Source organism: Euprymna scolopes, chromosome 39 (assembly GCF_053919585.1).
Source record: "Euprymna scolopes isolate OS-2025 chromosome 39, ASM5391958v1, whole genome shotgun sequence".
In the NCBI taxonomy this organism is placed as follows: domain Eukaryota; kingdom Metazoa; phylum Mollusca; class Cephalopoda; order Sepiida; family Sepiolidae; genus Euprymna; species Euprymna scolopes.
Window position 1 is genome coordinate 5,239,895 of NC_136520.1, and position 12,469 is coordinate 5,252,363.

General features: G+C 31.9%; 1 protein-coding gene across 2 annotated transcripts in view; it reads right to left on the minus strand.

The window, feature by feature from the left end:
- LOC145263635 (uncharacterized) overlaps window positions 1-10,264 on the minus strand; it is an 83,438-nt gene extending 73,174 nt beyond the window's left edge. The window contains exon 1 of one of the 2 annotated variants that reach the window (XM_080120489.1): window positions 9,455-10,264. In XM_080120489.1, coding sequence (XP_079976615.1) covers window positions 9,455-9,546 — 92 coding nt within the window. In that variant the 5' untranslated portion in view covers window positions 9,547-10,264. Of the gene's footprint in view, window positions 1-5,860; window positions 6,028-9,454 lie in introns of those variants that run through there. The other variant, XM_080120488.1, reaches the window with a different exon arrangement.
- Between the last annotated feature and the right edge of the window lie 2,205 nt (window positions 10,265-12,469).

A 12,469-nucleotide genomic window follows, 5' to 3' on the forward strand; every position in this document is an offset into this window, starting at 1 on the left:
GATATAATTTGATCAAGTAGTTTTTTTTTAACCAAGAAAATCCAAATTTACGATTTTTAGAGATGTTACTACTATACTGAATATAAGGCTGATTTTTGCCATCCACACTTCGATTTGAGTTGTCTCTCCTTATTTATTTTATTGGATCTCATGATGACAAACGAAAACACTACAACTCGCTTAGTTGTAAAATTTAATTTTCATGAATACTACTTTTAATTGTTGCTTAAAAGATAAAAAAAAAAAAAAAAAAAAAAAAAAAAAATCAAACTGGAAAAAGGGTACTTCTGCACTTTACAAACCGTGCTACTTTTTTTAAATTTTTTTTTTTAGGATTTTCAAGTTAAATTCAATTTTTACAGTATCTCTGATTTGTGAAATTGTGAAAAAGTGCAGAATAGTTAACCATACCCTCCCTCACTCTCCCCATATTAAGAATGGGTTTCTAAACCTTATTTCAGCACGGTCCGTATTCTTCAGTAAAAAGAAAGCACAATCTAAAGAAATCAAGTTTTTTTGGTTGTTGTTTTGGCAGACCTGAACGAGAATCACCTATCCTAGTGCACAATCAATAATAATCAACTGAAAAAACCGAAAGCCGTTATTAACATGGGGAGATTAGAGACGTTTATTCAGAAATCTGTTATTAGGGGTAATTCTCGTTCAGTTATGCCGGTTTGTTTGTTTGTTTTGTTTTTTATAAACTGGTTTTCATTTTGTGGTTGTGGTTGCCTGTCGCCATGGGGATTGATTGGTACAAGCACCTTTTCAGACTCTTGCTTGATAATGAAAATGAAGTTCACACAATTTGAGAGAGAATCTCAATCCACCCCTCCTCTCCATGTGCGTGTATGTCAGAAATGAAGAATTCTATGATGAAATTCACGCACAAGTATTTAAACTACTACAAAATATGATGGTGATGATGATGACAATGACGATCAATACGTCTCCGCAACAACAACCATACTAATAGTGAGAGAGGGAGGGAGGGAGGAGGAGGAGAGTTAACACATGTTCAACATGTGGAAACAGAAAGAAATACGTTAGATTTTCTAGCGGGAGAGTGCCCCCCCCCCTTCCCTCTAACCTTATTACAAAAGACAACTGCTTGCAATTAGCAAGAGCGGAGCAAAGGTTGCGGAATCTCCAACTGCACCTCTGAAAATCGAAAATCAAGCAAAACACCAGTTTCTAGAAACACATCCAATAAATGTCACCAACCGTACGAAAATATAATGTTCTACTAGTATTTTGTTCAATTTTCGATTTTTGAGCGATTATCTATGGCTAGAATTTTGTTCTTCGTTCTAATTCGACAGGCTTCAAACTCTTCTTTTTTCAAGTACAAAAAAAAAAAAAAACACTTTAAAAGAAGTTAAAACGCAACATCTTATCCTAGTAGGTAGAAGAGTAATTTAGTTTTCCTTTGTTCCATTTGTCGTGTATATATTTTTTCACTTTTTTGTTGGCTATTTTGGAAAATCACAGGTGTATCAGAATTTTTGTAGGAATTTTTGACACCCCTAACACGAAACTGCGTATAAAATATTTAAAAAAAACTCGTAATTTCTCTTTTAAAAGTGGGTTGTTTATTTTCTTTATGGATTATACTTCCAAAATAAACTATTAAAGTTGTATAAAAAGTAATAAATATTTTATTTTTTTAAAAACAGTAATGAAATTAATTGAATGTTACGAGTTCAGTATTTTTCAATTTTTAAACTTTAAAAATCTATCAAAATTTTTTTTATTGATTCTATTTTTACGATATTTTCAGGGTCAATGTGAAATTTTATGCGCTTTCCAATAAACCGAATACAATATTTTAGACAAACGTTTTTTTTTTTAAATTCACGCCTCCCCCCTATTTTCAAATGTATATTAAAAAGTAAATAATTAATTTACTCACCAAAGTTTTATATATCACAAATTGAAGATAAAAGATCAATAAATAATATATTCAAATTTAAAATAAATAAATAAATAAATTTTTAGAAATTTACCTGTAAAATCCGAAGTTTAAACCCCCCCCTTTTTTTTTAAATGAAACCTTGGTCCTTGCTCCTTTACTTGAAAAAGAAATTAGGGTTTGACTTACATTTTTCGAGTAGTTATAACCTTGGAAAGACAGGGGGTCGAATTAATTCACGCCTCCCATTTTGAAATATCTATTACGAAGTAAATACTTAATTTACTCACCAAAGTGTTATATATCACAAATTGAAGATTCATAAGCTTGGAAAGACAGGGAAAGGAATTATTCAATATTTTTCACGAAATTTCTGACACCTACGCCTACAATGGAGCAAGGGTTGCGCAATCTACAACTGATACACTTCTGAAATGACATTGCTCGTGTTAAGAGGGCACTCTGGATTGGAAAAAAATAAATGTTATCATAAACAACAAAACTTACTTTTTACCTACCTGGCTCATTTTTTTTTTTTTTGTGTGTGTGTTTTTAAATAGTTTTGAATACTCTTTATTTAATCGCAAATATTCACTTTTTTACTTGGTAGCCAACAAGTGCCGAAAGTCCTTAGTCCAATGCCAGCGGCCATCTTGGCTAATAACTCGTAAAAAAAGGGGAATATTTGCGATGAAATAAAAAGCATTTAAAACTATACATAAAAACGAACCAGACAGGTAGAAAAGTAACTTATTGTCTATGATAACATTTATTTTTTGTATTTTTTTATTTATTTTTTTCGCTTATTGACTTCACTCACTGCATAATCCCCTAAAAATTACTTAAGGAGTTCTCCTTCATTGACTGAGGATAGAATGGCAGTAACAAAACAGATACTGCACATTTTTCTTAGCCAAAAAGGCAAAAGAAAAGCTTTATATCGATCGATTGAATAAGTATGAATAAAATTGACTGCGCGTGCGCAAACCAACATGGCCATCAGTGAAAACAATATGAAATACATTGGATAATAAAGGTCTTACTATCATAAAAATACTTGTCCGCGGCAGTTTTAAATGTGATATTCTTTCAAAAAAGACCAGAATGCTCCTAAAAATCTACTTTTAAAAAGAAAGTCATTGAACGACTTTTTTTTCTTTTATACTTTCTTGGTATGTTAATATATTTGTGTGGATTTATCAAAATTAGATTAAGGTTTAGTATAATTATATAATGATTTTAATCTTTATAAGGCGCCAGTGAAACTACTCTGGACTGGACATTGCGTAAACTATTTTTTTTTTTTTTTAATGACTGCTCTCTGGAAGTGCATGCACAAAACCTTTTCGTTAATTTATTTAATCACGAAAACTTTTTTGAAGGTACTATTTGAGGCGAAAAAAAAAAGAAAAATGTCCAAAAGCATTATTTGAATATGTATGAAAAAATAAATGTAACAAAAAAAAAAAAAAAATCCTTAGTGGGAAAATATAATAAAAATAAAGTAGAATAAAATAAAATGAAAAAAAATAAGCACGATATAAAAATCAAATGTAATCAAAGAAATAAAAAAATAAAATAAATATACGCTCGATTAAAAAAAAGGGTAAATTTTTACGACGTGCCCCACTGCCCCAGCGTCCCCATGTTAAAAATGGCTTTCGGAATAAACACACCCCAACATCGAAAGCCGTTCTTAACATGGGGGAGGTTGGGGGTGTTTATTGCGAAAGCCGTTCTTAACATGGGGTGGTTAGGGGTGTTTATACTACGCTGGGGCAGGCTGTAAAAAAATACAAAAAAAAAAAAAAGTGTATGATTGATTATACAGTGTATACTGTATAATTATAAGAAAATGGTGTATTTTTTTTTTTTAGATTAGGTCCACCTGAGTCCACCTCCACAATTTTCTTTTAAATGACAACTTTTATAAGTTTTCTACTATGCTGAATACGGAAATCGCATTGAAATTTTGCAGACATAAGTAGTTATCGAGATATAAAAAGTTGTATTATGCATTGTATTCTTTGGCGGCCATCTTTTTTACGTGCGTGGATTTGTTCATGGAGCGCGCGCACGCGCGTAAAAACGATGGCCGCCAAAGAATACAATGCATAATACAACTTTTTATATCTCGATAACTAATTATTTCTGCAAAATTTCAAGGCGATTTTCGTATTCAGCATGAGCATGGCCGAAAACCTTTAAAAGTCGTCATTTAAAAAGAAAATTGTGGAGATGGACCTAATCTGAAAATTTACCGAAAGTGGGCCCCAGAAAGTGAAAGAAAACCTTTTGCGCATTTCAGGGAGCAGTCATTTAAAAAAAAAAAAAAAAAAAAAAAAAAAACGTTTACGCATGGTCCACGTTCCCCGTGAAGTACCCTGGTCCCTGCTCCGTTTGTACAAATAATTTTAATCGTGCTGGGACTGATATTCGTTTATAAATAAAATGGGTATTCGTAACTCAATGATGATAAACGAATTTGATTTCACTCTATAAAATTATAAATAAAAAAGTAAAAGCACTGATGAATAAAAATATATGTACAGGTATTTTTAGATTGTCAAAAAAATTACAAAGGAGAGGGCATCTTAATAATTTGAAATTGATGGCCATCTTTATCCACGTGGGTTTTTATTTTTGGAAGCAACAAGATAAAGTGTCCGTGGCTTTTCCGAGGGAGAGGAGGGTGCAATTTTATTAATTTAATTTTTAACCGATTTGAGTATTCGAGAATATGACAGTCCTAAGTCGATTTAATTTTGGAAATGACAAGAAAAAATAACAAAAACATTTTAATTTGAAAACACATGCTTGTTTTTTTTTTTCTTTCTCCGGGGGGGGGGGATGATAGGATGCAGATGGTATCAATGATGAGGATTTCACTACACTATTGATGCGACAATAAAAGGGTTTGCATTAGAATTTGGTTTGATTAAAAAATATTGGAATCAGCAAAAAACAAAACAAAAAAAAAAAAAAGGTGAAAAAGGAAAAATAAAATCGATTTTTATTTTATTTTTGTGAGCGACGCTATATCGCTATATATATATATATATATATATATATATATATATATATATATATATTGGCGCCAAATTGTTGACTTTTTAGTTTGAAAATACAAAAAAATATATAAACCAAGTTTTTATTTTTAAAAATGAATATACAAGATTACATTTGTGTAAAAAACACAAAAAAGAAAAAGAATTTGCATAAAAGCTGCTTTGTAACAAACAAAACAGGTGTTTGGGGGGGGGGTAAGAAAATAAAGAGAAAGCTGTTGAGATTTGAAATTTTTGCATGACAAGAAGCACCTGCTATGAAACACATGGTCTCCTTTTTTTTTTTTTTTTTTTAAAACAGGTTTCTTTAAAAAAAATAAAATTCGAAAGGAAATAGTTTTCATGAATATAAAACCACGTAAAAATAAATTACCTTTATTTCTTTTTCGCCATTAAAAAAAAAAGGCAAAGCTTATTCGTTATATAACTCAATGTTTTTCGTCTATAACTAACTTTTGACAAATATAGATCTAATATCAATGTAATATTTTCTGAAATAAAACATACAAATGGCAAATATACAGAACAGCATTCTGGTGTTTATTTCTAACCTTAAGAAATGTGACACAAGAGTCGGAAAGTAAGATCGAAAAGTCAGCACTCCACAGGACAATGCAAAAGATGCCTGCACAGCTCCGTCAGCATTCCCCGGCACAACCGCCTCAAGCGATTAAGTAACTCCTTCAAGAAAGAGAGAATGCAAGACCGGGGGGGGGGGGAGTAAGACCCCCTAGAACTACACCGAAAAATTACACCGCAATCAACAGGAGGGAACAATATAAGATTATGGGAATTGTCTAATCTCTGGATTTTGGGGCAGAGGGAAAAAATATCCTCCGCCTAAAAGAAGGATCGTATTGAATAATAAAAAGGTTCAAACCTGAATTTTGGATTTTGTTCATCAAGCATTTTTGTTTGTTTGTTTTGCTGTAAGGTGTTAATAAGGATCCCTTTTCCGGGCGGTGCTCTTAGCAGATGAAATGGATGAGACAGAGGAGAGAGGGGATAGAAAAGGGATATGATAATTATAATAGAAAAAAATAAACACATGTGATGATTGTCAAACGTGAGAATTGAGGAAGGAAGGGGAGACAGAGGGGAATAGGAAAAGAAAGACCATGTGGTGACTGCTGCTGATTATGATGGTGATGATGCTGAGTTTTCATCATCATCATCAACATCACAATTGATGAAAAAGAAAAGCTGAAAGCGATCTATTTTTTTCTTACTTCATTCAAAATCAAACAGATGATTTTGTTTGTGAAAATATTAATTTCCATTAAATTTCATATTTTGCCCCCACCACCACGTGCGATCAAATTCCTAATAGATACAAAAAAAAAAACCCCTGAATTTTAAAAATTTATTTTAAGGCACTTTATTATAATACTCACATATATATATATATATATATATATATATATATATATATATATATACATTCTTGAACGCACAAAGACAGACCGAGTAAACATTTTTTTAATGGACTTTTAAACTGCCACTAATATTTGAAAACTCAACAAAAATGGTTATTCGTGATCATTTTACGTTAAATTTGTATAGTAAAATGAACCCTCATTCTAAAGTTTAAAAAATAAATGAATTTATTAATATTAAAGAAAATTTTTTTTTTTGAAAAAGAAAAAATTAACTTGAAATTTTATTTATTTTTTCATGTCCCACCGAAAAAAAATAATTTTATTACATTTAAATTTCCCTTACTCTAATTATAAATTTAAATGAAATATATTTATTTATTTTTGTCTTAATTATTTTGTTTTAAGTTTAAAAAAAAGAACAAAAAAAAAACAAAAAAAAACGAAATTATCAAATTGTTCTAGAATTTTATAAAAATGCATTTTGTTTTACCCGAATAAAAAAAATACAAAGACAATACTTTAAGGTAATTTCCTAGAATAGTCCAAAAACAAAACAAAAAGGGTGGGGCTGGGGGCGAAATAAATATACAAGTAAATGTTACCAAAGGCAAGAATAAGTTACAAAATCTAAACAATAACAACGTCATTACTTAACGAGCCACGACCACCACACATGGGAACACGCGTGAAAGACAATGTTCGATTTTTTTATTATTTATTTTTACAAACTTATTTACAATAAACATTTAAAAATTATACATTTAAAAATTAAACTTATTTTAAATTATCTTTTTATAAGGAATTAAAGGTTTTATTCGTTAAAAATAATTTTTTTTAAAAATGTCCAAAATTCAGGATTTCACAATCGCAACATGGCACTAAGATAAAAACAAATTTATTTTCCTAAAATACTAATATAAATATGTTCGATCTTCAAATAAATAGAATCTCAAGAAGAGATTAAATTAATACAGATATGTATTTCTATAAATTTTATTTATGCGTATAATAAATTAAAAAAAAATTTTTTTTTCGCTATTTTTACTATAAAAAAAATCCAAGTGTTTTCAGTAGTAAATATGGCGTGCGCCATTCGATCGACTCGCCTTCACCTTCGTCTTTAAAACATCCACTTTCTCTTTCCAAACCCTCCCTTTTTAAATCTACTACTCACTCTGCCCTTGTTACATGTATAGGTTTCTCTCCTCATCCTTCCCCCTTTTACGAGTAACGTAGGCTTCCTTCCCGCGCGTAGCTCTAAACCTCTCTCTTTACCATAACCCTTTCTCTCTCTCGTATTAGACCCTCTTACTCTGACGCGAATAACTGCCTATCGCTTTCTTCAACGACCCTCACAACACCCTTTCCTCATCACTTACTTCCCCCCTCTGACGCTAATAACTGCCTTTCACTTTCCTCAATCACTCTTACTACTCCCCTCTCTCTTAACGTCACCCATTCTCCTTCACTTATCTCCCCCTCAGTCTTACGTTAATAACTTTCTCCAACGACACCTTACTCTCTGACTAAACATATGCACTCTCCCCCTCTCTATATAACAATACTATTTCTTTCTCGCTCTTATTCTACCAGCCTCCCTCTGACGCTAATAACTGCCAATCGATTTCCTCAACGACTCTCTATAACATTACCCTTTCTTTCTTCAACCGTACTTGCTTTACCCTCCCTCTCTACGTATATAACATTACCCTTTCTCCCTCACGTATTGCCCCCCCCGTCCCCCGTCACTGACGCTCTCCTCAACGACACTCATCTTACTCTCTTACTGAACATGCCTGCACTCTTCCCCCTCTCTTTACGGCGTTGCGCACTTCCTCATCCCGCCACCCCACCCTCTTCGTTACATTCATGCGACGACAGCTGACGATATATATAAAAAGAAAAAAAAATATATATAAAAAAAGGTGTAAATATTTAGACCTCCACGCGGAAAACCAACAGTTTTCAAATGAGTAAACAAGTCCTATGGGTTAGATTTCACCCCGGATTTTCTATCTGGGGGGTCGGGATTTTCTGGAAAGATCGGAAAAGTTTAGAAAAAGTCGATTTTTTTAGAACGAGACGGTTCGATCCGACGAGGAAGATGACGAATTGCAAGTGCCCGCCATGCTTGAAAATCACGCACCTTCCCAAGAAAAACACATGCCTTCTCCGAACAACAAAACAAAACGAAAACACATTTTTTTTTTTTAAATAAACATTTTTTGTTTGCTTTTTTAAATTTAATCAAAATAAAATATTTAAAAATTACACATTTGTTTTTTTTTTCAGATTTAGTAAAAAAAAAAAAAAAAAAACTTAATAAAATTATATTTTTATACAAGTTAGGCAAAACAAGGCAATTAAACAGGTCACAAAAATGATCAATTCATAAGATAATTAAAAAAAATTTTTTTTTGGAAGAAAATTAATTAAAATAATTAAACGAAAATAAATATTTCGATGAAATAAAACACTTGTATTTTAAAAATAATTTCATTAAAAATCTTAAATAATAAAAATTGACATGAGAGTTTTTGATTTGTTTTTATATAAAACTAGCTAGATACGAATTATATGTATATATATGTATTCACATATATATAGTAGAATTAAAGAGTTTAAGATTCTCATATATACATATGTAATTTAAGGCTTGTTTACTATATAAAAAAAAATTAAACATTAATACATAAATATATTTGAAAATGTAAACAAAGCCCCCCCCTCGCCCCCTTTCGTGTACAAAAGTCTGGTTTGAAATCGAATTAAACTATTAAATTATTTTATTTTATATGAAAAACATAAACAATAATAAAAAAATGTAAATAAAACATTGGATAAAATAAAACTCATATATATATATATATATATATATATATATATATATATATATATATATATATAATATTCTAGCTTGGATTCGGATCTTGAATCGATTAATCCATTAAAAAAATAATTTTAATGTCGGTTTTGTTTACTATTTCAATAGAAATAAACAAATCGAACAATTACAAATACTACTACTACACGTAAGAACAGAGTTACAGCTGCTACTACTACTAAAAGAAATGTGTTTTTGTACAAATTCTTACCTGTTTAATGCGACCGGGATTTCTTCGTGTCTCACGACTCTGTATTCTTGCATTATTCTTTTTCTTTCAGTGGCCCGAGGGTACACAGACATAACCTGGGTATATTTTTGTGGGGTGGGGGGGGGTCGATCAATGGGGTGGATCAGTCGATAATCGCGTAAGCAAAAAGCGACATGGATCTGTGGACGATACTATTATGTTTTGTAGGTAACTAACAATGTTTCAACGGAAGGGGGGGTTGTTTTTATGTGTGTGTGTTTTTAAATAGGAAACCCGTCTCAGGGTTGGGGGTGGAAAATAAAGCCACCCGGGGTGACCACAGGTTCAGATGTGAATGATTTGAGCAATCCGTATGTTTTGGACGAAACCCGGTTTGAATTTGTAGTCGAATTATTGCAGTCGGATGTCTCGGATTTGAAAAACGAACTCCATTACACACGCTGGCTTGCTACACGCTATAGTAACATTAAGAAACGAGAAGAGTCGTCGTAGTAGTAGTAGTGGTGGGTGGTGCCCCTCCCCTTTCCCTCCGGGTCGGGTTAGTGATCTAAACAGAGAGGGTGCAGATGCTTTACTGAGAGAGTGAAGAGCGACGCTAAAGCGAGGGAGAGATGAAGTGGTAATAGTCGGTAAAAGGGGGGGGGGTGCTTAAAAATGACGCTTCGCCCCCCTCCCGGTCTTTGTGTCTGTGTGTGCGTCGAGAATGAGTAGGAATTGGCGGGAAACGTATGTGCACCTATTCACATTCGAGAAGTAGTTCCAGCTGCTTAGCGCCCCCCTTCATCCTACTCTCTCTATATCCGTCTTTCTATCTATCGATAGCCCCCCCCTCACCCTCGCTTTATTTACCATAGTCTTTCCATTTCTGCGCGGTTTTACCACTCTGTACTATACTTTTACCCTCTCCCTCTCTCATAACCTATCCACATTAACCCCTCCCCCATCCTTCTGTCTCCCTTTAACGATTCATAATTTTTTATTATGAAAAAGAACCAGACAAGGCGTGAAGCCACTTTATGTAAGGAGTTAAGATGCCTACTGACTTTAGTCTTGAAAGATTAAGCTTATAGGTAGGAGGGGAAACAGTCAGCAGGGAGAGAGTTCCACAAGTCTACGGGAAGTTTCTGGAACAAGAAACTGCATTGCATTGCAATGTGGTATCAAAACATCAAATTGATGAAGACCACTAGATCAACGAATAAAACCAGCTGGAACAAAGAAAGCAGGAGATAAATGAGACAATTATGAGGAACACATGGCATAATAGTATTTAATTAAAACCTCTTTAGTCTTCACATTCCGTGAACGACGTTTCTGGCAAAGGGGGAAGAATTGCTGTTTGTTGAGTCAAGCGAACATTTATTGTTGGCTAGTCTTTTACTTTGAAATAGTATTTTATTTCAATTTATTTTTAAAAATTTTTAACTTCTTCAAGTGGCTTCATGCCTTGTCTGGGGCGATTTCCATACAAAAGAAACATATCCTTTTCCTTTACACACTGTATTTTCTCCCTTCCCTCCGATTTGTACTCACCGTCTAAGTAATATAAGCTGCCCCCCCCATTCCTTTCTTCGTTATTCTTTTAAAATGTCTGACTTCGTTGATTTTCAATTATTCTTCTAAACTGTTGCATTTTGTTTTACGTTTAAATTGTAGATATTTTCATTTTTCTCATTCACAATTATATATATATATATATATATATATATATAATTGTGAATTGTGAATATATATATATATATATATATATATATATAAAGTTCACTGTTGAGCTGAAATGTTTTAAAGTAATATTTCAGAAAATATGTAATTTAGATAAAATAGACTACAGTATTTAAAAAAAAAATAGTTTGAGGTATTTTTGAAAGAAATTTTAACGAGTTTGTGTGGGTGCGGGCTTTAATGTTATTAATTTTTACGTTTGCGGTAAAGAAAACACGAAAAACACGAGGGAATCATTTTTCTCGCGGAGTAAGACAATCTTAGCAAAAAGCTGAGGTGTGGGAGACGCGGGAAACTAAAAATAAACAAATCAACAGCTGTTGACGAAGCTACAAAATGGCGTGCATGCTGGGAGAATTGCTATTCACTTGACTTTAAAAAAAATTCTACAAACAAAATAATATTTCAAAAATTCATTAAAACTGAAAGTTTAAAATGAGTAAAGAGTATATTTTTCTTATGTGTAGTATATAGATTTTATTGCTTGTAGTTGAAGTGGGGAATTACGTGACTGTCTGGCATTATTAACCGTATTTTCTCCTAAGATGTACTATGTCTGGAATGTAGAACGTTCGTGGCTTTTCCTTATAAGGGGAAGCATCAATCAGCTGATTAAATACTGCAATCTGATTGGCTGTTTCGTGTCTCCTCCTGGAAAACATTTGAAACCCAGAGAGAAGCGTTTATCATGGTAGCCATGGACACACTGACTACAAGGGGAAATAATTGCTAATAAAATAACGTGCATCAATTCTTTTCTCATTTTAGCAAGAGAGAAGTATATAAATAAAAGGAATGGTATTTAATTCTTTTATTTTTCTTAATAAAAAAAAAACGAAAATAAACTTTACTTATTCTCAGTCAGGGAAAAGTGGAAATTTTAAAATAACAGCCTATGTTGCTGATTTTTTTTTTTTTTCAAAAGAAGAGGAAAAGCGAATCTGGCAATTTTTTTTTTTAGCAATTGTTGATATAATAAATTCTAATCTTACAAAAATGTATTGACTACATATAATATTCATAATATGTATATAATTTAAAATATATAATGTAAAATATTTATAATTTAAGATATATCAATATTCATAATTTTAAATATATAAAAGCAATTGTTTAGAAATATTTTCCAGTTTTTATTTCAATATTACATATTTTAAACAGTAATAAATATTCAAATTAATTTTAATAAAGTTTATATAAAAAGATATTGAACCCTCATATATATATATATATAGTGTTGATTTTTACATTTTCTCTCTCTCTCTCTCTCTCGAGAGAGAGAGAGAGAGAAAG